Consider the following 24352-nt stretch of genomic DNA (forward strand, 5'->3'; position numbering starts at 1 on the left):
CCACTTTTTTTTGGGATTTTTTTTTTTATTACAAATGGGCTTACTCTTGGCCACAGACTAGCCAAAGGCAAAGACGTGGCCTACGATGGAGTGAGCTCGCCCAGAAAATGCCTGTTCACTCTTGATTTAAAGTTTTATGTTTTATTTGGAAAGTTTTATGTGGTTTCCACTCAGAATCGCGAGCTCTTTCAATTCTAATAGGAGAAGAAAAGTGTCCCAAGGTTTTTTCCCATTCCGTTACCATTTTTTCATACATTTTGTAAGGCGGTAACGGAATGGAAGGTTCGAAAAAATGTATGGAAATCTTGGGACATTTTTTTTCTTCTGTCAGGATAGAAAGAGCGCGCGATTTCGAGTATTAATCGCGTAAAAAATACCCATGTTACAATAAAAGTGGGGTGGACGGACAACTTTGAAAAAAATTACCCTAATATTCTTACAATTTCGTAAGTGTAAATAGATATCGTGTAAGTGTATATTTTTTATGCGTGTTTATTTTAAATTCCAAAAAAAAATTGTGCTTTACTATATTTCGACATGACCTAGTGTGACCGAAGTTCAGCATTTAAAACATTCAAACTGTATAAGTATAAAAAATCTTAGCAAAATTACATTTCTATATGAGATTCACAATATCCATTACAATGCACATACTAAATACAAATTTATACATACACATACATAAAATGTATTTCCTTATATCTATGGTACATTTATACTTATACTAGGTACTTAAATGGTTAGAAACCATTGGACGGATGTCTTATAACAAATAAGGGCTTTTTATAATAAAAAATAAATCTTAATCAGACTTTTTTTAAGTCGTAATATTGACCAAAATACACCTAAAGTTCCTAGCCTAGCCATGACGTCATTTATACTGGTTTCACTCTTAACTTCTTTTAACTTTTATTAGCCCCCCCCCCCACACACACGTTAAGGGGGAAGTGTTTTTTTTTTTATTTCAACCCTAACGAGTGACTTGTGATATATTGTTGGATAGGTATTGAAAAATGGATAAAGGTTTACCAAAATCATTTTTTGATATTGTTAATACTTACTTTCGAAATAAACGCTCCCAAAGTTAATAAAAATAGCGTTCCCCTCTAACTTTTGAACCATAAGTTTAAAAAATATGAAAAAGTCACAAAAGTAGTCGTTTATATAGACTTTCTAAGAAAATTATTTTTTTGAACTTGATAGGTTGAACAGTTTTGAAAAAAATACGGGAAACTACGGAACCCTACACTGAGCGTGGTCCGACACGCTCTTGGCCGGTTTTTTTCTTGATGGTTCCGAGGTACGTTCATTTCTGACTTTAGCTGTCTATGTCTATACGGGGTTGTATTTTTTTTTGTCTGATAAGAGGTACTACACTATAGTCTCATACCTCTCAACAGGCAACGGCGTGCCTTCATCGCTACTCTCCTCAGTGATATCCTTCAACGTATCATCCGTAAATGTCAAACTTAGCCCAGTTTTCTGCTTATCACTGTTCGTTAGACCAGTTTTTTGTGTGTCACTGATCGTTAGGCCACTTTTCTGCTCATGTGTTAGACCACTTTTCTGGTCAGTCTTATCGTAGGTTCTAGTTTTTTCGGTGGTTTTTTGGTCAGTATGACGAGAGGTGTCTGTGTATCAGATTTGTGAAGCAGGCATTGTGGAGACTGCACTGTGGGGGGTGGTGGGGCGAGACCCGGCGAGTGACGCATTGAGGGAAGCCATGGTACCCATCTGTAAAGAAAAGAGAAATTAAATAACCATAACAAACTTATGATAACTTTATTTTAGTGAGAGGTTGGGCCATTTTTTTTTTCAAAGTTGTCCACCCCACTTTTTTTTTGGATTTGGAATTTTTTATGTAGTTTCCACTCAGAATCGCGAGCTTTTTCAGTTCTAATAGGAGAAAAAAGTGTCCTAAGGTTTTTTTTCCATTCCGTTACCATTTTTTCATACATTTTGTATGGCGGTAACGGAATGGAAGGTTCGAAAAAAATGTATGAAATTCTTGGGACATTTTTTCCTCCAATCAGGATCGAAAGACCTCGCGATTCTGAGTATGAATCGCGTAAAAAATAAACATGTGTCAAAAACTTTTTGGGTGGAGAACTTTGAAAAAAATTGCCCGGGTATGGTATTTCTATCGCATAAGAAGCATCAAGTTTATTTAATTTTCACATTATGGGTTTTGGACATAATTTATTTAGAACAAAGGGTGAACGGTCTTCTGGGCGAGCTACATTAATAAATCGTAACGGCTTTGCCTTTGGCTAAATTGCACATTGAGAACAATTTATAATAAAAATAATAAAAAACCTGCCTGGAAATTACTACATTAATAAATTTAACATGACGGCATAAATCGCTCATTGAGAATAAAAATTTAAAATTTGAAAAAACCCCCGATATAGTGGATAAACAAATAGACGGACAGACACGTCAAACTTATAACACCCCGTCGTTTTTGCGTCGGGGGTTAAAAACGAAACTTAATCGCGTAAAACTTACGCTTGTTGTTAAATATAAACGTAAGTTTTAAGCTATTAAGTCCCGTTTTAATTTAACAATATAATATTTATATCCATGTATATTATACAGAGATCATTATCTTACCCTCAAATGCGCCAAGTCTTCAAGCTTGTTGAGATCGCACAACTCTCGATACAGACTGTACACTAGCAGCCATCCGTAGCAACCAACCAACACAAACACGACCCAGCACACATAGGGAATGCAAACCGGTAAACCGGTTTACCGGTTTCCCGGTAATTTTGCCAAATTTGGGTTCGGTAAATTACCGGTAAATATACTCAAAAACCGGTTTTTTACCGAAATTTAAATTTACTTAAAAATTACTACAAAAAGCACTTCTGTCGCTGTTTCTTCGTAAATAAACACTTGTAGGTACTTCAGGTAATCACTTTATTTAGTAAGAATTCGTTTTCTACATGAAAACGTTTATTTTTATATATTGTGGTATTGAAAACATGTCTGTTATATCCTTATATCTTACCCACTGTAATACGTCGACAGTCAATACGCGCGAGAGGGATGACTGGTTGTCGTTTCATAAACGTACCTAAGTACAATATGTCTGCCGACATGTTTCGTGGCATATGGAGAGTATATAGATCCATCATCAGGCATGAGCTCTTGCAGCGGCTAGAGTCCGTGCATTGTTGCCTGCACTGTGCGTGCCTGCATAGTCGGTTCCAAGATAAAAAATACCTGATTTCTATAAAACCAACAAGTTTGGACTGTGGATAATCAGTTCACTATCCACAGTTGGGTTTATAAACTCCAAATTTAGACCCCGAATGAAGGATAAGACCATTAATTCACTCATTGTTATTTAAATATTTGATTAGCTTTTAAGATAAGACCCCCTCCTCCTCGCCATGGTATTTTCATTGCTGAGGGTCGTGAAGTCCCAATATAATCAGTTTTATTCTGACTTTCTGTTCCGGTTCTGAAGTTGGGTGTAGAGGATAGAAAGGATCTCATCTGTCCATCTTGCGACCTCTGGATCGTTAGCCATCAACCTTGCCAGTAATGATTAGTTGCTCAAGGTTGTGGCCTTTTTCCCTCCAAAAACTCCAAAATTCTACGTAAACAGATGGTTGATAACCTGGTGTTGATTTTCAATTCACGTAAGATAGACACATTTGTACGGAAGGCAATTCAGGGTATTTGCAAAATCTTCATCTAGCACCACATCTCGAAAACGTCAATGCGGTTGCAGCCTTTTTCAGACTCCAAGTCTCAGCTCCGTAGATGAAAATGGAGAAGACTAGAGCGTAAACCAATCCGGTTTTGGTTTTTCTAGAGACATGCGGTTCTCAGGAACCAAGACTTATGGAGATAATCCTTGTAGCTAGGACTCTTTTGGCCATTCCTATGCGTATTCTGATTTTTTTTTCAGAAGAACCGATATTGTCGATGTTTGCGCCGAAGTATATGAAGTCATCTACTGTTACTGGCCTAAGAGCATCTGTGTGTTGTATCTACCTACCACAATCCACCACCATGAGCTTGGTTTTTACTGTGGTTAATCTTGAGATGCGTTTCGAGACTGATGCGTTCCATTTTACCAGTGCTGTCAACCATTTCCGCTTCATTGGCAGCCAGAAAATTGGTGTTATCTGCCTATCGAAGATTTGTTATTTTGGTGCGCACCAATGATGATTCTTCCCTCCCAGCTTCCGCAGGCTCTTCTGATGACACATTCACCGAAGGCAGGTGACGGGTAATCTTATCAACACCTTTTACAAAAGTGAAAGGGCTCGAAGGTTCTCTGCTAATTCAGTTTCCTTTTTCAACGGAATTTCAATTCAATGAAAGCTACCAAATGCTTGATGACAAAACGATGCAGTCAAAGGCTTTGCTATAGTTGATGAAGCAGAGGATCATCGAAGTACTGAATTCATAAGCCATCTCTATCAATGAACGTATATTTAGGATCTGTTTGCACCTTTGCCCTTCACGAAACTTGCCTGTTTTTGCGGGATCTGCCAGTCCAGCATGTGACATAACCTGCTGTGTAACACAGCACGTTTCTGGTGGGATATAAGAACCAGGGTCCTGTAGTTGTCCTTTACGCAATTACAAATACGTGATACTTATATGAATAATCTATGATGATTTCTAGTGTCTTTGTTGATTTTATCGAAGATGAGTGCTAATTGTAAGATTTAGCATCTAAAATGTATTTATTTTTTGTAACAAAGTCTTAAAACCTGCTTTTTTCAAGATTTCATTAATCATATTTGTCTTTTGAAAGTGGTAGTTTAATGAACACTACTAAAAAAACTACTTAATTATCGATTTTGACGGAAAATATTGATTTTTCATGAAATAAAATCAAAACCGGGAAATTACCGGTTTACCGGTTTTTGCGACGCTATGTCGGTAAATTACCGGTTTTGAAAAACGACCGGTAATTGCATTCCCTAAGCACACACACATCAGCACGTTGTACGAGAATATCATGCCGCTAACTATGCTAGCCAATATGAACGCCGCCGCCACGTCATAACACACCATTATAAGGGTATTTAGCTATTAAGTATGTTACTATACTCTATTTATGTGCCTAAATATTAACATGTTTTTGTATTTTATTGTGTTTTTATGTGATCTTTTTATTTTTTTGTGATTTTTTTATGAGAAATTGTGATTTAGTATGAATATTTGACATTTTTATGAAAAATTGTGATTTTTATGAACATTTGACATTTTAATGAAAAAATTACAAATTAATAAGATTTTTTTTAATGAGAAATCGTGATTTTTTTTTACAAAAAATTGTTGTTTTTGTTATTGCGATTTTTTTTAGTAAAAATGTTTTTTCGTTTAACATTTTTTGTCGCTTCTGATACCTGTTAAATGTATTTAGAATCTGTATGTTTTAATTTCTTTTTGTATGTACTCACCCTCAAATGCGCCAAGTCCTCCAGTTTGGTGAGATCGCACAGCTCCCGGTACAGACTGTACACTAGCAGCCATCCGTAGCACCCAACCAGCACAAACACGACCCAGCACACACACATCAGCGCGTTATACGAGAATATCATGTCGTTAACGATGGACGCAAATATGAACGCCACTAGACGGAACAGGATGAACACGCCCCAAGTGTACAGCCAGGGGGCTATTCGTTTTTCGTGCTCCTGAAAAAAAAAAGTATATTTATATGATGTGGAAGCGCTGGTAGCCTAGCGGCAAGTGCGTGCGACTTTCGTTCCGGAGGTCGCGGGTTCGAACCCCGAAAAATATTTTTCAGTACAGATGGTGTTTTTTTACGCACTAGTGCGAGAAGTGGTTCATTATATGTCAGGTCGAAACTTCGGAGGCTCATCTGTACTGAAAAACGTCGTACGATACGCGTGCAAAAAGGAAATTCGTAACTCGTGTCGATTTAAAACACTCCCTTCGGTCGTGTTTTAATTTATCGCCACTCGTTTCGAACTTCCTTTTTTACGCACTTGTATCGTAATGTACTATTTGGTGATTGTTCTCGTGAAAATGCCCAAGTGAGATAAAAATCGCTCCGACAAGCCGTCGGCATTTAACTTACACTTTTTGCAACTTTACTTTCCTATTCAACTTGTAAACTAGGTGCAAATACTCACAAATAGTGCATGATATTGACATAATATAATCAAGGACCATATAATACAGGACAGTCAAAGCCCATACAAAAAATCGTACCCCTGAAATGTATGGGTCTTTTAGGCTTAAAACTAGATGGCGCTGTTCGCACCCTGGAAGTGGCCAAAATCATATTTTCCCGAAATATTTTTGCGTGTTTTTATTTTTTATAGAAACAAATGACATGCTACTTTATTTTAATGTCATAATATCACGTCAATACACATTTTAAAAAAATGTAGGCATCATCAGTGTAGTTATGATAATATTTAATAGGTGGCGCTAAAAAAATGAGGTACGATTCTTACTATGGAGACTCTAAATCCTATATAAATAATCCTTAATATAACACAGCGAACTATTAGCATAACTTACCTGATTTTTACCCTTTTTGATAAGCTACGGTGAGATGAATTGTATAATGAATTAATGATCATGATAGTGCATAATGAAATGACAGTTTCTCTATTAAGGGCCGGTTGCATCAAACCATCCGTCACCGTTAAGGCACTGGTCCCACCGCGAGCTAGTAAGCTATGAACTATCGGCTATAAAACCGAACAAAAGATAAGCACTCCCGTGCAAATAAAAGAGACACGGCGATATTAATAGCTCACCGCTGGGCGAGTAACTATAAACATCGCCGTGTCTCTTTTATTTACACGGGAGTGATTATCTTTTGTTCGTTTTTATAGCCGATAGCTCATAGCTTACTAGCTCGCGGTGGGACCAGTGCCTAAAGCGTTCGTTTATTTTTATTGTATGGGAAGTTCCATAGTCGTCTGCTGCGTGACGATGATGTGTCTGTCAAATGTGGTTGATGCAACTGGCCCTAAGTGTCTTAAATAATTACAGTACCTAATCGTCTAGCAAACTCATGACAAGTGAAAGGTGAAAAATGATTAAGTGACACATTTTACGTAAATAATTAAATAGGTAATAGCGGTCAACACAGAACGAGGCAAGTCGCAAGGCAAATTCCTCGCGCAGCTGACATGCTATATAGATGTGCCTCGGTCGAGGCAGACCTGCCTAAGTTAAGGCGCGTCTACATTTGCCTCGCGAACACATTGCCTCGCTCTGTCGACCCGGCTTTCTGAAAACTGAAATAGAGTAATATTATGCTAAGTTGACAGCCCGGTCAGTGCAACTGTTATTCACAAATATGGTTGAAAAATTTGCTGGCTTAGCTGGGAGTATCGATCCAGAAGCCCTGAGTTCAAGTCTCATCCAAGTGATTTTCCACAATTAAATTTATTCTAAACCCAGTGGCATTGATTCCAGACGTTTCTGTTAATCAAAAATTTAAATAAAAGTGCCACTGTTATAAAAAGTGAAGTTCTATTAAATTATGATGTTTACTATGTTTATGTTTGCACAGACCAGGCCAGGCCATCAAAATCGCTGATCAGGGGGGTTACCATGACGTACTAAAGACGTTCAGTTTAGGTTGAGAGAAAGGGACACAGCTATAGCAGTTACATAGCTCCGTCCCTCTCTCTCAACCTAAACTGAACGGGTTTAGCACGTCATGGTAACCCCCCTGATTTTAATAGCCGGGTCCACACAGCAAGGCATGCCGCGAGGCAATGTGCTCGCGCGGCAAAACGACCAATGTACACAAGTTAGGGAACATACCCAAACTACGTGACCATATTTGTGCCGCTTTTTGCCCCCTCCCCCCCCCCTGGGTGACCAAGCGTAGCATATGCCAAGATCCCCCCCCCCCCTGCCACTGTAGTTTTCACGTAGTATTTATAAATGAAGTTTTAAATCAATTTTTGCAGAAAGTTGTCAATAAATATTCGTGTGTCTATATCAAATTTAATATTTAATTTTAATGACGCGTGTTTGTCATCTTTTTTTCCGGCCTTTAAACGATGATTTTCATCCCATAACCTTCATCATCATCAGCCATCGTGGCCAGCAGTGGGACGCATATATAGGCTGGCCTATATATGCGTCCCACTGCTGGCCACGGCTGGGCCTCTGTGACCAAGCGTAGTATTTTGACGACCCCCTTCCCCCCTCTAAACGTGTCACGTAGTTTGGGTACGTTCCCTTACCACACCTCGGACAATGGCGATCAAATATATGAAAGAGGCGCGTTCCTAGCACACAGTCTAAGCTCGTGTAGGTGAACGCGTACCATGCTTGTATGAGTGAGATATGACAGGTCGACTGTTCGCGTTTTTGACGGTAACTGTGAGGTAACCGAGAGGGGGTGGGCGGCACTTTCAGCGGGGAGCGGGAATGGCCCTACTGTGACATTACGCACCCACTTTCTCGGTCGAGACGCGTCTACATTAACGTTTGGCGTGCGAGAAAATTGCCTCGCGAGGCTGCTCGGTCAGTGTGGGCCCAATGGGGTATAAAATACCTTCTTACCTTTCTAAGTGCTATGATGAGTATGATTCCAGTGACAAGCACAGCCACTGAACCCAGCCAGGAGAATAGCGAAAATATGATCAACACGTTGCGAACTGAAATCAACATTAATATATATTATATATACAGATAAAGTCTAAGAAACAACCTACCTCAAAACCATACCAAAAAAGGTACGGTGACCTAGATGGCGATACACCTTTGGGGAAAGCTCGGCTAGATGGCGCTAATATTAATATTTGACATTTTAACACATATCGAGCTAAGAATATGGGCCAAATTGTCAAATCTGAGATTCAAAACACTACCTTCGATTGCCACATTGTATAAATATTATATTATTATAGGACATTCTTACACAGATTGACTGAGGCCCACGGTAAGCTCAAGAAGGCTTGTGTTGTGGGTACTCAGACAACGATATATATAATATATAAATACTTATATACATAGAAAACATCCATGACTCAGGAACAAATATCTGTGCTCATCACACAAATAAATGCCCTTACCGGGATTCGAACCCGGGACCGCGGCGCAGCAGGCAGGGTCACTACCGACTGCGCCAGACCGGTCGTCATTAATATTTGACATTTTAACACATATCAATACCACGATAAGAATATGGGCCAAATTGTCAAAACTGAGATTCAAAACACTGCCTTCGATTGCCACATTGTAAACTGGTTTATTATTTATTGTGTATTATTTTCTAACACTTCATACTTAAAATATGTTAACTGTGACATCTGTAGCTTATGTTTTTTTGTTGAGCAACGAATTGACGTGATTTTTTACGTGGCGATATTTGAAGGGATGGAGAGTGACATAGGCTACTTTTTGTCTCTTTCTAACCACCCCACTACCCTAAAATGGGGGGTGAATATTTGTATGGCGCATTCCACAATTTACAAATTTAAAGCGAAAAAAGCCGCAGGTAAAAGTAAGTATATTTTTGTTTACTAAGTGCTGGTAGAGAATGCCATTCTTTTGGTTTAAATAAATAAATAAATAAATTTCATTAAGTTCGCCTTTTATTTGAAGGGATGGAGAGTGACATGTACATTTTTTTCGACTGTGCAATAAAGTTTAAATAAATAAATAAATAAATTTCATATTTAAAGTATGTTTACTGTCACTGTAACGTACTGACGTCTACGACTTGTTTTTTGTTGAGCGACGATTTGACATGTTATTTGAAGGGATGGAGAGTGACATGGGCTGCTTTATGTCTCTTTCTAACCCCTGGACTACCCTAAAATATAAAACAATCTTCGAATTTAATGCGAAAGAAGCCGCAGGTAATAGTACATTACGATACAAGTGCGTAAAAAAGGAAGTTCGAAACGAGTGGCGATAAATTAAAACACGACCGAAGGGAGTGTTTTAAATCGACATGAGTTGCGAATTTCCTTTTCGCACGTGTATCGTACGACGTTTTTCAGTACAGATGGCCCTCCAAAGTTTCGACCTGGCATATAATGAACCACTTCTCGCACTAGTGCGTAAAAAAACACCATCTGTACTGAAAAAGTTAGTATATTATTGTTGTCTAGAGATGGGCCGAATATTCGGTAAATATTCGGTATTCGGCATATTCGGCAAGATTTTCAATGTTCGTATTCGGCCGAATATTTACCGAATAAACAAAGTAAAAAAATAATGAAGATCTTACGTATTCCTTTGGATAATAAGCTCCTATTTTAGTAGCTTTCTAAGGAACTACTAGAAAGAGATAATTGCCTATGCGTCAAAATACAAATACAAAGTTTGAAAAACCGTAGTTTAAGAGTTTAGAGTTGTTTTAACTAAGTTTTAGTTAACTAAATTAACAACATATGTAGTTCTAGTAACATATGTAACATTATCAATAATTTAATAGTTATTTCTTTACATCCGCTTTCTAAATATGGCGTAATCGAATATTCGGCCAAATGTTCGGTTCGGTAAGAATGTTCGGCCGAATATTCGTATTCGGCAAAGTCCATATTCGTTCACCATCAGATATATCTAAGCCGGGGCGTGCAAAAATATCTGAACACGCCTATCGCCTCAATAGAGTTGTGTTCAGATATTTGTCAGCACCTTGACCGCTCCGATATTTCTGATGGCGACTGTACCTACCCACAAGTCCTTAGTCCTACTCACAAGTACCTACCTACAACACAAGCCTTCTTGAGCTTACCTTGGGACTCAGTTCATCTGTGTAAGAATGTCCCATAATATTTATTTCTATTGATAACTTACCGGGGACACTCCCAACATAGACAAACTGGAAACTGAAGGCATAGAATCCGTAGTGTACGGAGCCCGGGGCAGCCATGCCCAGGCAATACAAGTCGAAGATGCTTTGTGCGAATGTGAACAGGGCTATGAACTGAAACAAATGATAAAAAAATTATAGAACATTCTTACACAGATTGACTAAGCTCCACAGTAAGCTCAAGATGGCTTGTGTTGCAGGTTCAGACAAGAATAATATATATAATATAAATAATATAAATAAATAATAAATAAATATTATAGGACATTGCAGATTGACTGAATCCCAGACAATGATATCAGACAACGATATTATATAATATACAAATACTTATATACATAGAAAACATCCATGACTCAGGAACAAATATCTGTGCTCATCACACAAATAAATGCCCTTACCGGGATTCGAACCCGGGACCGCGGCGTAGCATGCAGGGTCTACGCACTAGGCCAGACCGGTCGTCAAAATTAAATAGCATTAGACAAAGATTTGAAAAGAATAACAAGCATCGCCTTATTTTGACTTGTACCACAACTTAAATTGAAGTCCATTAGACAACAATTTGAAAAAATAACAATCAGGGGCCCGTTTCTCGAAAGGTATTGTATTACAAGTGCGCGAACTGTCAAATCGTATGGGTTGTCATAGAAATACACTTGTAATACAAGACACAAAAAAACTGCTATCAGATATTCCCATTAGTAAACTAGGCCTTAATGAGATCAGAACAGTTTTCTCACAATGTTTTTCATCAGCGAAAAGCAACTGGCAATGATGAAATGAATAGTAAATTGATAAGATTTAGAAGCATACTTTTGATTGCCTGTGTGGTGATCGGGTTTTGGGAAGGGAATGAATTTCACCACCCCTTTGTAACTTTGTGGGTGTATAGAAGGCGACTATGGGATATGGGTTGAATTTAACTATGCGAACTGGCTGGCAACCTGTCACTGCAATGTCAAAGTTTCGTTTTCTTTCAACCCCTTATATGCCAAAAGTGGCACTAAAGCTTAAATAGTTTCATGTGCTCTGCCTACCCCTTTATGGGATACAGGCGTGATCGTATGTATGTATGTATGTATTGTATTTTGATTGACACTGGCTTTTTTCCGCGGCTTCGCCCGCGTACGTAATCTAGTTTTTCCATACAAACTTTGGACCCCCATTTCACCCCTTAGGAGGAGAATTTTGAAAAATCCTTTCTTAGTGCTCCTCTACACCTTGTAAGGAACCTACATGCCAAATTTGGGATCTCTAGGACCAGCAGTTTCAGCTGATATGTCAGTCAATCAGTCAGTCAGTCAGTTTCTTCTTTTATATATTTAGACAGTTCTTAAGAAAATAAATCTTTGTCTATGAGTATTGAATCTAATTTGGAACAAGAGATACAATCAACCTGTAGATATTTTGACAGTTACTTATGTTTAACCTGTTGTCTGTTTCTGTTGAAAAATTTACACAGAATAATTAACTTTGATATACATTTTTGAAGTCCAACGCCTTATGTTACGATCCTTATAAAAAACAAATGAAACTTACCACAGACAAAGATGCTGCTAGCAAAGAACCTCTTTGAAGGTCCAGAAGAAGGCATCATGGAGTATCGGCTTCTGATACCATGGCACTCGCAGGGATCGGACGGACTTTGTAGAACGGAGATTTGTTGAAGATCTACAAAAAATTAATGTTATTAGACATGTAATCCATGTAGCCATCTAGGGACTATTTAAACACAGATGTTCCATTCAGATATTTATTGGCAAAATTTAGTGTTAACTTTTACAAACAAATTTTTTTTTTTTTTTTTTTTTAAAGCTTTATTATTCTACAGAAAGATTTTCTTTTCTTTCAATTTAGTTTTTATTATTGATTGTATTCTATAGACCCCTTCTGGGTAAAAGCCTCCTCCAGCTGTTTCCATTTTATTTTATCTTTTGCCATGCAAACAAATTAATTTATGTCAATTTTTCTAACAGGAATGTATCAGGAATGTAGTTGCTTCAATCATATTCAGTTTAATAATTAATTAAAATCTTGTTTAATTGATGTAATAAAAGATACCTTCAAAAATATATCTGGGAGAATTTTTAATGTTTATATTGTTAAATTAAATATAAAGGTAATTTAAAATAATGATTAGTCTAATAAGATTTCTAAACAGCTACTAATTAGAACCTAGTGACTTTATTTGAAAATAAATATATTTGCAAGCTATCCATACTAATATTAATGTATTTCGAAAGCAGAGAAAACACGACCGTTCCGATCTGTTCCCACTTTCATTTCAGTTACTATACCTACTACAAATATGTAAACATTACTGCTTGTACTTGTTTCTATCACATTATTATGAAATAGTGAATGAAGTATCACAGAAAACTTACTTGGTAGTGTAGTGGGAATACACTGAAGGCGTAGACCGGTAGGTCGATGGAGTTTTTCGTCCATACATGATGAATATTTAACTTGATACACTATACGGCTGACGCCCTAAACATGAACACAGTTTACTCGATCTTTATACAAGACAGTGACTAGAAAACATAAAATGCAAGCTGTGCACTTCAGAACTTGTAACATTGATCAGGGGGAAATGTTATCGGTTATTTAAATAATAAATGTAAACTGAAAACTTGAAAAGCCACACCTATCCACCAAGCCTTGTTGTCTTGTTTTTTTTTTAACTGTAGCCATGTGTCAAAACGGCGTTTGGCATAATGTTACCAGCATTATTTTAACAATTCAAGCTTCCCTGTTCGTTATCGAAGCGAAGGATTCTAAAACAGAATCCTGAGCGTAGTGAAGGATTGTGTTAACACCCAATTTGGAAATAATTTTGCTACCACGCTGTTCAGCACAACTTGCGCGCCAGTTCATACTTCCAGCCGCGCTAGATGTATAGTAGAGATGCACCGAATATTAGGTTACTATTCGGTATCCGGCCTATTCGGCCCTTATTTTAATATTCGGCCGGATACCGGATAGTGGCGTACTATCCGGCCGGATACTGGATGTGCTATTTTTGATTGAATGATTTTGGAGTAAACAAATTAAATGTAAAAAAAATAGTTACGGTTATAATACTTATAATCATAGCCCTTTATTATTAAAAAAATAAACATTTAAACAAAACGGACTCCGCGCGAAGTTCACTACGAAACAAGTCAAAACCAGCTGCACGACGCGCCCGCTCCCTGCTTAAATTGTAGGTATTGTAGGTAAAATTCTGCTGTCCGAATATTCGGCGGCCGGATACCGAATATTCGGCCGATGGTTAGACCGAATATTCGGTATCCGGTATCCGGCCAAACAACTATTCGTTGCATCTCTAATGTACCTATAGACTAGCGCGCGACAACGCAAGCTATGCTAGCCGCCATGTGACACGTATTGGTTTTCGCATCACCTATGAGAAAATCCCAAAATATGAACTATCGCTGTTGTAAAATATTAAGCACTTAATGGATTATGTTACACTGACGCTCCTTTGCCGCGCCACCAAAAACCGACACGAACTGGTTCGCCGCGCGGCACGTTCGAGCGCGCCAATGTTCAAGCTGCCGCGCGCGGCGGACCCGTCCCCATATTGCGCGGCCGCCGCGCGAGCCAATGTTCGATGGTTTGCCGCGCGCAGTCGATACGCGGCTTTATGTGCATCGTTTTTGTGTTAATGTCATACTGGTGACATAAAGTCCTTGAAAAGGAAAGTGTTCCTTTGCTCCCTCTTAAATGTATGCACTAGAGTACCCTTTCCAAATTAGTAGATTGTGTAACAGGAGCAAAATATTTGCGGCGAGGACGCACATTGAATTCTGAGCGTAGTGAGTAACGCCCAAGGTGGAAAAAAAATTGCTACCATGTGACACTTATTTGTCACGTCACCTATGAGGAATTTTATATAATAGAAAAAAATGTAGGTAAACTGTTCATGGACAGAAAAGTATCACTTTGCTCCCTCCTAGCAGGGATGTGAAAAACCTTTCACATCCCTGTTTCACGGGAAAAAATCACGGCGTGCGAGCTGAGCGCTAAAAAAAACTGGTGTGTATGATTGTGTGCGCGTCACATTGAATCTTGCTAGGGTCGCTTGAGCAACTGCATCAAATGCAGTCGTACAGCTAGGCTGCAGTATATCGGCACCATAGGCAAACTGCAATGGCGTGTCAATCTCACTGCCAGCTCGAAAATATCTTGCAGAGGTCGCAGCGTCGTTCTACCAGTCAATAAAACACTTGTTCAAAAACCACAATTTATTCAAAACTAAACTCCCGATCACTAATCACGATTGACATAAATCGTACCGGACTGCCACAGACATTTAGGACAACTCGAACGAGACGACACAACTGGCCGTGACAAATGGTTCCAATTCGGAGCGATCGAATCTCTTTTCCATTTTTTCGGCGTTTCCGTATTAAAATTTGACGTATCTCGAAGGTATTTTGTCAGCTTTTCGATTTTTTCCGCGGCCGCCATAGTTGAGGGCTTGGCTGAAGAATGCGACTCTGGCTTCGAGACCTCTGTTCTCGAGTAGTTGGTGAGGTCCCATGACTGCAGAGTCGAGGCGGGCGTCGCGGCTGTAAAATTTCTCATATTCAACTCAGGCACCTATGGAAAAATGGAGGGTGTTACAGATCTGAAAATTTGACATATAACGAAAAGTTTTTAGTATACATAATTATTCAGACCAAGATGTGTCAATTCAAGCAAATATCCAGAGAAAAAACATACAGGCCATTATTGGGGATTTGGACATTTAGACATTCGACCATTTTGGGGTCACTTGCACCACCGAAAATGAAGGATTAACCCGAGGCTAACTCATTTTATATGGAATTTGACAGTTGACAGCCCACTACTCACTAACCTTGAGAGGTGCAAGTGGCCCTTTTTTAGCTAAATCGCCTAACCTTTTCGCACCGTCAGAAGCCTGGCCATTTGGCCAAAGGCTGTTCAGTTCATGTCTTCGGTCGCGCACGTAACCAGTTGCAACAATATTTTATTGTCCTTTTACGAAACCCGTTGCGATCAAAGGCTATTTGTACGAGAAAGCAGTTGGTCATATTTTTCGAAATACTAATATTCCGACGAAGCCCCGCTGTGCGGTGATCCTATTTTTACCCGACTACGGCAACGCAAAAGGAGGGTTATGATTTTGACCGGTATGTATGTGGCTATGTATGTATGTATGTATGTATGTTCATCTGTTCCCTCATAACTTCTAAAGTACTCGTTAGAATTTGACAAACGATATGTCATTCGAATCGTCTTAATCGTCCGCTGGTTATAGGCTATATAACGTCACCGCAAACGAAACATGGCGCCCTCTAGAGGTCATAAAGTAACGAAGCAAAAAAATAAAATGAAGTTAGGATGACATGTTGTATATCATTTGAAAGGGCTTAATTAGCACATTTCAAATATGTACATATTGTAAGCTTTTATTTCCAGAATTACCTAATTACACCGGATAATTCAGTAATTTCTCGGAAAAATTGACTATTTGCAAATCCGCAAGCGCAATGCCATAGTTCCATGCATTATCCGACTTCGGTTACACACGAAGGCTTTTGCCAAAGGAACTAATTTGGCTGCTTTATATAATTATTTTATTAAAGACTTGCAATATTTTTTCGACCTAAAGTTCAATTTCATACAGCAAATTGTCGTAATAACAACTAGAAGTAGTTTGACACTGTTTTGACATTCTGACGTGTATCATAGATTGTAGGACACCCTAGATGTAGTAGATGTTACGTCATCATGGCATGGCATAATGAGTTTCCACTACTACAATATATTATTGAAAGCCAGTTAATCATTTAAAATTAATATAATTTTCATAAAGAGAGAGAAATGCGGTATCACGATACTGATTGTCAGCTATTCCTGTCTCTTTCAGTATATGGTATGCTTCATGAGAGTGTATATACATACCGTAGACGCGGTCCTAAACCTACTTAAAGACCCACGCGGTCCTAAGCGGCGTCTAAACTTAAAGTGTCGAGCGAAGCCCGACGCACGCGATCCCAAGCCGGGCGCCGAAGGCGCCCTATAACTTAAAGTGTCGGGCGAAGCCCGACGCACGCTGTCCTAAGCCGGGCGCCGAAGGCGCCCTCAAACTTAAAGTGTCGAGCAAAGCCCGACGCACGCGATCCCAAGCCGGGCGCCGAAGGCGCCCTATAACTTGAAGTGTCGGGCGAAGCCCGACGCACGCGATCCCAAGCCGGGCGCCGAAGGCGCCCTATAACTTAAAGTGTCGGGCGAAGCCCGACGCACGCTGTCCTAAGCCGGGCGCCGAAGGCGCCCTCAAACTTAAAGTGTCGGGCGAAGCCCGACGCACGCCGTCCTAAGCCGGGCGCCGAAGGCGCCCTCTAACTTAAAGTGTCGGGCGAAGCCCGACGCACGCGGTTCTACGCCGGGCGCCGAAGGCGCCCTTTAACTTAAAGTGTCGGGCAAAGCCCGACGCACGCCGTCTAAGCCGGCGCCGAAGGCGCCCTCTACTTAAAGTGTCGGGCGAAGCCCGACGCACGCGATCCCAAGCCGGGCGCCGAAGGCGCCCTCTAACTTAAAGTGTCGGGCGAAGCCCGACGCACGCGGTTCTAAGCCGGGCGCCCAAGGCACCCTCTAACTTAAAGTGTCGGGCGAAGGCCGACGCACGCGATCCCAAGCCGGGCGCCGAAGGCGCCTCTAACTTAAAGTGTCGGGCGAAGCCCGGCGCACGCGGTTCTAAGCCGGGCGCCCAAGGCGCCCTCTAACTTAAAGTGTCGGGCGAAGCCCGACGCACGCGGTCTTAAGCCGGGCGCCGAAGGCGCCCTCTAACTTAAAGTGTCGGGCGAAGCCCGACGCACGCGGTCTTAAGCCGGGCGCCGAAGGCGCCCTCTAACTTAAAGTGTCGGGCGAAGCCCGACGCACGTGGTCTAAACCGGGCGCCGAAGGCGCCCTCTAACTTAAAGTGTCGGGCGAAGGCCGACGCACGCGGTCCTAAGCCGGGCGCCGAAGGCGCCCTCTAACTTTAAGTGTCGGGCAAAGTCCGACGCACGCCGTCCTAAGCCGGGCGCCGAAGGCGCCTCAAACTTAAAGTGTCGGGCGAAGCCCGACGCACGCGGTCTTAAGCCGGGCGCCGAAGGCGCACTCTAACTTAAAGTGTCGGGCGAAGCCCGACGCACGCGATGCCAAACCGGGCGCCTTCGGCGCCCTCTAACTTAAAGTGTCGGGCGAAGCCCGACGCACGCGGTTCTAAGCCGGGCGCCTTCGGCGCCCTCTAACTTAAAGTGTCGGGCGAAGCCCGACGCACGCGGTCTTAAGCCGAGCGCCGAAGGCGCCCTCAAACTCAAAGTGTCGGGCGAAGCCCGACGCACGTGGTCTAAACCGGGCGCCGAAGGCGCCCTCTAACTTAAAGTGTCGGGCGAAGGCCGACGCACGCGGTCCTAAGCCGGGCGCCGAAGGCGCCCTCTAACTTTAAGTGTCGGGCAAAGTCCGACGCACGCCGTCCTAAGCCGGGCGCCGAAGGCGCCCTCAAACTTAAAGTGTCGGGCGAAGCCCGACGCACGCGGTCTTAAGCCGGGCGCCGAAGGCGCACTCTAACAAAGTGTCGGGCGAAGCCCGACGCACGCGATCCCAAACCGGGCGCCTTCGGCGCCCTCTAACTTAAAGTGTCGGGCGAAGCCCGACGCACGCGGTTCTAAGCCGGGCGCCTTCGGCGCCCTCTAACTTAAAGTGTCGGGCGAAGCCCGACGCACGCGGTCTTAAGCCGAGCGCCGAAGGCGCCCTCAAACTCAAAGTGTCGGGCGAAGCCCGACGCACGTGGTTTAAACCGGGTGCCGCAGGCGCCCTCTAATTTAAAGTGTTGGGCGAAGCCCAACGCACGCGGTCCTAAGCCGGGCGCCGAAGGCACCCTTTAACTTAAAGTGTCGGGCAAAGCCCGACGCACGCCGTCCTAAGCTGGGTGCCGAAGGCGCCCTATAACTTAAAGTGTTAGGCGAAGCCCGACGCACGTGGTCTAAGCCGCGCACGCGGTATTAAGTCGGGCGCCCTCGGCGCCCTCTAAATTAAAGTGTCGGGCGAAGCCCGACGCACGCCGTCCTAAACCGGGCGCCGAAGGAGCCCTCTAACTTAAAGTTTCGGGCGAAGCCCGATGCACGCGGTCTTAAGCCGGGCGCCGAAGGCGCCCTCTAACTTAAAGTGTTGGGCGAAGCCCGACGCACGTTGTCTAAGCCGGGCGCCGAAGGCGCCCTCAAACTTAAAGTGTCGGGCGAAGCCCGACGCACGTAGTAATAAGCCCGGCGTCCTCGGCTCCTTTTAAGGTGTCGGGCGAAGCCCGACGCAGGCTTTCTAAGCCGGGCGCCTTCAGCGCCCTCATACTTAATAAATAAAATAGTAACCCCAAAGTAAGTTAAATAAAAAATAAGTTCAAAAACTAAAACCCGACTACTATAAAATGTGCTCTTAAAAGTATGAAACAAGATAGAATTGTTTTATGAAATTATCATGCATGAAATACAGTATTCTTTTCAATACATAAACTCAATGTTATAATAAGTTTGTAAATTTTAGAAATACTTGCAGAGATTCAGAAGATGGCCGTGGTCGTATGCCACTTACCTTAAAGTTTATAATTGTGGCAAACGACCACGGTTATCTTCGGAATCTCTGCAAGTATTTCTAAAATTTACAAACTTATTATAACATTGAGTTTATGTATTGAAAAGAATACACACTGTGTATTTCATGCATGATAATTTCATAAAACAATTCTATCTTGTTTCATACTTTTAAGAGCACATTTTATAGTAGTCGGGTTTTAGTTTTTGAACTTATTTTTTATTTAACTTACTTTTTAGACATTTTACTCTTCGTACATCTAAAAGCTAACGTACCTTTTGATTTGCACCTGCAACGAGTTTCCTAAAAGGAACTTCGATCCCAACTACAGTTACGAACTGGCGGATACGTACGCGGCCGAAGTGGTTTTTGGGTAGGTAACTTACACTTGGAGTCCACTTCCTCTCTCTCCGCATTGACCCGGCAGGTCGGCGGTGTCATGAAGACTAGCGGCGCATGCGCACTCGCGCTGCTCTCCATAAACATACGCATGTGCTCGGCGAATTGGGGGTTGTTCTGGAATCCATTACATGGAATTAAGATGAGTCGCAATTCGCAAATAAGCTAAGTAAAGCAGTAATTCCAATTGTTACCCAAAATGTCTAGAATTCTGGTAACAAAAGGAATATTAAATAAATGTCATATACAAAGAAAAAGTGACCAACGCCTCCAAGTGTTCCGAGCTGGAATCGAACCAGCGTACTCCGTTAACCGGACGGATGCCTGTAAAACCACTCGGCCATCGGATCACGAAAGCAAGGGTCGAAATTTCCAAGTATATGACATTTATTTAATGTTTATAGTATAATAGTAGTGTTACTACTTAAAAATACAAATTAAAATATTTTCAAATGAGAATAATTTAATTTGTTGTAAGATGAACAAAAGGAATGTTTTTAAGTACCTGGGATATTTTGTGGTTTTTGGGAAACCTGATGGATCTTGCTCAGCATCATGAACTCAAGCCTACTAATTTTTATCAATATCGGAGACGTGATACCAATGTACAAACTTTTTGGGAGTTATTCAAAGACGGTCAAGCAAATCTTATGTCAGTAAAAAAGACGGCAAATTTGAAAAATGTAGGGCTCACCGGCCAGTTGTCTTCATAAAGTGAGTGCCTTCCTAAACCTTCCTGTTGGTGGAATCATCGACGAGCGCACAGGTCAAAGGTTCATGGTCCATAGAAAAATTGAATTTCGCGCCCTTTTTTAGCGACAAGTTTTGCTTGACCGTCTATTTGGACGAGGTGAACTCCATGATCTTCCTGTAAGTCATAGTCAACGTCAGTGCCCCTCTTTTGGCAATTAAGGGGTTGAAAAAAAACTAAATTGTGATAGTGACAGGTTGCCTACCCATAGCCTACGCAACAATGAAACCCATATTCCATAGTGCACTACGACACCCACTGGAAGAAACGGTAGTGAAATTCGTAACCCACACGGGAAAAACTTGGAGACTCACCTGCCATTGCTCGAAGCAGCTTCTGAAAAACTCCGTAGGATTATCCCTGTTGCGGCTCATGATGTGATGGTTGAAGCACGCCTCGCAGAAAACTTGGCCGCAGTAAATCTTGATGTTGTCTTTTGGCACTTGGTGGCATGAGCCTGGAACGATAATGATACATTTATAAGGTCGCATGGTTTTCATTGCACTTTCCACTCTTTCCAATATTGCCAAGGTTATTATAATAGGAGTTGAAAAGTGCAGATCCAGCTTTATATTTTGAGGTCGGGATCATGTGTCAATTCTACTCTACGGTGGAGAGGGAGGGGGAGGCGGGAGAGTGGAGAGGGGGGTCATGGGTCTCCTTCGCGTCCAGTTTTGTATGAATTATCCTTATTGTACTATTTCGAGATTCCGGGATCCTTTAGCTCAAAATTTAAATAAAATAAAATAAATCTGATCACTTACAACATCTCGCGCAACAACAGTGGAACGCCTGTCCACCGATGACCACTTTGTCAGAGTCATCAACAGGTTGCAAGCAGCGGGCGCACACGCAACGCTTGCATTCAGACGGCTGCTCAGGCTTCGCATCCGGTTTCGTTTCCGGCTTCGCTTCCGGTTTGGGAGGTTGCTGTCCAGCTTTAAAAACAAATAAAAACTAGTGTTCACAAAACTTTAAAAATTAGCAAAACGTTATGTTTAACTTTTAACTTCTGATTAGCAGAAACGTCTGCAATCGATGCCATTAGGCTTAGAATAAATTTAAAAGTGGAAAATGTCTGCCTTGGGTGAGACTTGAACTCACGGCCTCTGGATCGATACTCCAGCGCTCTGCCAACGCTGGAGTATCGATCCAGAGGCCGTGAGTTCAAGTCTCACCCAAGGCAGACATTTTCCACTTTTAAAGTTATGTTTAACGTTCTAAGAAAGTGAATTTCGAGCGTTTTTCTGGTGACAAACTTGTTTGATCGCCTTAATTTTAATTCGAGTAAGTGTGAGGTGATGACTTTTTCACGATCGCTTAGTCCAGTTGAGTACGGGTATGCCATTGGCGATGTATGTATGACGCGGTCAACTCGCGTCCGCGATCTGGGTGTGCTCTTCGACGCTGCACTCACATTTAATGACCATATTCAGGCGGTGTCTGATGCGGCGTACAAGAGGCTAGGATTCGTTTTGCGTAATTCTGGGTCCTTGAGCGTGTGCGCCACTCGCGTGCTCTATGCTGCACTAGTCCGCAGTTTATTGGAGACGAATTCGGTAGTATGGGGTCCGCATGAACATAAATATAATTTAATGTTAGAGCAGGTCCAGAAAATGTACCTCAGGGCTTTGTACAAGAAAATGTATGTATTTTATCCCTATATGTATCCCACCTTATTTTTGCAGGGTCAACTCGGGTATGACTCTCTGCAATTACGAAGGTCGCTCTCTTTAGCCAAATTCGTTTTAAAATATTTAGAAATAAAATTGATAGCATAAAACTTGTTGAAGTCTGTGTGCGCTTGTTTGTACCTAATCAGTACACCCGCGCGCGACGGCACCCGCTGCTGGCGTGGGGCGCGGCGCGCACGCAGGCGCACGCGCAGGCGCCCATCGCGCGCGCGCTCACGCTGCTCAACTCCGTGCTCGAGGCACAGCCCCAGTGCGATCTCTTTGATAGTGCGATGGGGCAAGTTATAACAGAATGCAAGAAGATGTTAGAAAGAGAGATGCCTCAGAGTACCATCCCATAGTTTTTTTTTTTTTTACCTGTGTGTTTTCTTGTTTTTTATCAGTGCATTGTTTTATAAATTATAATGTAACGTTGTAATGTATTCCAATTTGTGCCGCTTTGGCTTTAGCTGTAAGGTGCATTTTGTTATTTGAATAAATAAATAAATAAATAAATAAATTAATATGTTTGCTATGCTTGCCATAGTGGACATGGATAGATACCCCTTACACAGTTCATGTAATACAGTTTAATGAAGAATTCCTTAATGTAGACCTCAGGTATGATTTATTCTCCTAGAGGTATAATATTATACCTAGGAAAGTTGACAGTTTGTCTCAGTTGTCTGTTTGGGAAAACGCTAGGTCGAAGGTAATGTACCTTACCTTCACTTGCAGTTGCCTGAGCCTTGACTCCCGGTGCAAACTGCATCCACCAGCTGTCCACGTGAACCTGAAGAAAAAGTTTTATTCAATAGTGTAACCCAAACTTGTGGGATACCTGTTAATCTTTGAACGCTAAAACATTGACGGGCGCAAGCGAGCTAATAAAAACTGACCTTGAAAGTGTCAAAGTTGCTTTGACAGTGACCGCCATTTATACACTTTTGACCTAGGCAGGCAGTTAACCCAAGGGTTTATTATTTTTAAGCCGACAAAATGGTACCCCTTGCCCCTCATGCGAGGATCCAACTGACCCCCCTAAGTTGGAAGCAGATTTCACCCTTGTTGACCCTAGGTTGAAAATTTCACAATATTTTTTACCTGCGGAGTTTCCCCGCGGAGCCTCGCAAGTACAAACGTCTTGAAGCACTCTTCGCAGAAGACATGGCCGTAAAACATCTTCAGTTTCGCGGGGATGTGTCGGCATATGCCTGGAAATAAGGCGTTTTTGAACTAGTTTACCACTAGAAGGCACGAAATTAATTCTGCATGGAAAATAAATCTCACATTTTTCCGATGCCGATCTTTCTAGTGAACAGCTAACCAGACTATAGCATCTCTAGCGCATTTAAACTAGATCGATTTGAAAATACGAAATTGTGTACACACAACTTACATTTACGCGGGCGGAAGATCTTTTTGTTGCCAGCTTAAAAATGCAATCGATTGAAATCGGTTGCAAACTTAGCATAAGCTTAAGTGCAGATCAGAATTAAGATCGGAAAATTAAAATTTTGCCTTATTCTATGAATATATAAATTAATTAAACGAAGTATTCTACTTACAGCACGTGCCGCACACCCTATGGAAGTTTTGTCCATCGATTTCGATTTTTTCTTTTTCATCTATTGGTTGAAAACATCTTGCGCAGAAGCATTTTTTCGGTACATCTTGAGATTTGTTTTCCATTTCGATAGTTGTTGGTGAATTTGGTTCAAATTGGGAATATTGATGTTTGATTAATTGAAAATAATTAATCGGGAGTCTTTAAGTTGGTGGTGTGCCGGTTGAATAATGAGAATGACAATAGAATAAACGATTCAAAGAATTTCGAACAGAAAATTCAAAAATTACATTCTTTGTGCCAGTGTTTTTTTCAAATTTAAAATAATAAAAAAAGGTGAGGTGAGTTTGAGGCAATTAAATAGTAAAAGAAACATAAACTTCTATTTTGCTTAGTTGGCTAAACTGATTCATTGTGAAATTTATTGCATCTGAGACAGTACTGCCAACAACGCGAATGAATGACGTCAGTGAAATGTGTCAGCGTAACGGAAAGAATTTGCTAATTATCTGTGGTAGTTAAGTATTCGTTCTGTACTTGTTTGTTATGTGCTG

The 24352-nt window shown here is 41.3% G+C and overlaps 2 protein-coding genes across 3 annotated transcripts; both read right to left on the reverse strand.

Annotated features, from left to right (window-relative positions):
• Positions 1-482: 482 nt before the first annotated feature.
• LOC125240360 lies at positions 483-13456 on the reverse strand. The gene is given in 7 exon segments (XM_048148265.1): positions 483-1734; positions 5433-5669; positions 8539-8633; positions 10786-10915; positions 12344-12396; positions 12399-12475; positions 13189-13456. Coding segments are annotated over 7 exon segments (756 nt in total). The 5' UTR covers positions 13257-13456; the 3' UTR covers positions 483-1638.
• A 1591-nt stretch (positions 13457-15047) lies between these two features.
• LOC125240247 (cysteine and glycine-rich protein 2-like) lies at positions 15048-24015 on the reverse strand. Of its 2 annotated transcripts, none has more exons than XM_048148080.1 (7): positions 23800-24015; positions 23336-23445; positions 22958-23024; positions 21323-21496; positions 20873-21015; positions 19795-19924; positions 15048-15381 (listed from the first exon to the last, which is right to left on the reverse strand). In XM_048148080.1, exons 1-7 carry the CDS (start codon positions 23921-23923, stop codon positions 15080-15082), a joined length of 1050 nt encoding a protein of 349 aa, XP_048004037.1. In that variant the 5' UTR covers positions 23924-24015; the 3' UTR covers positions 15048-15079. The 2 variants fall into 2 exon arrangements, with proteins under 2 accessions (XP_048004037.1, XP_048004038.1); XM_048148081.1 differs by having other exon boundaries at positions 15245-15412.
• Between the last annotated feature and the right edge of the window lie 337 nt (positions 24016-24352).

Source organism: Leguminivora glycinivorella, chromosome 27 (genome assembly GCF_023078275.1).
Source record: "Leguminivora glycinivorella isolate SPB_JAAS2020 chromosome 27, LegGlyc_1.1, whole genome shotgun sequence".
Lineage (NCBI taxonomy): Eukaryota > Metazoa > Arthropoda > Insecta > Lepidoptera > Tortricidae > Leguminivora > Leguminivora glycinivorella.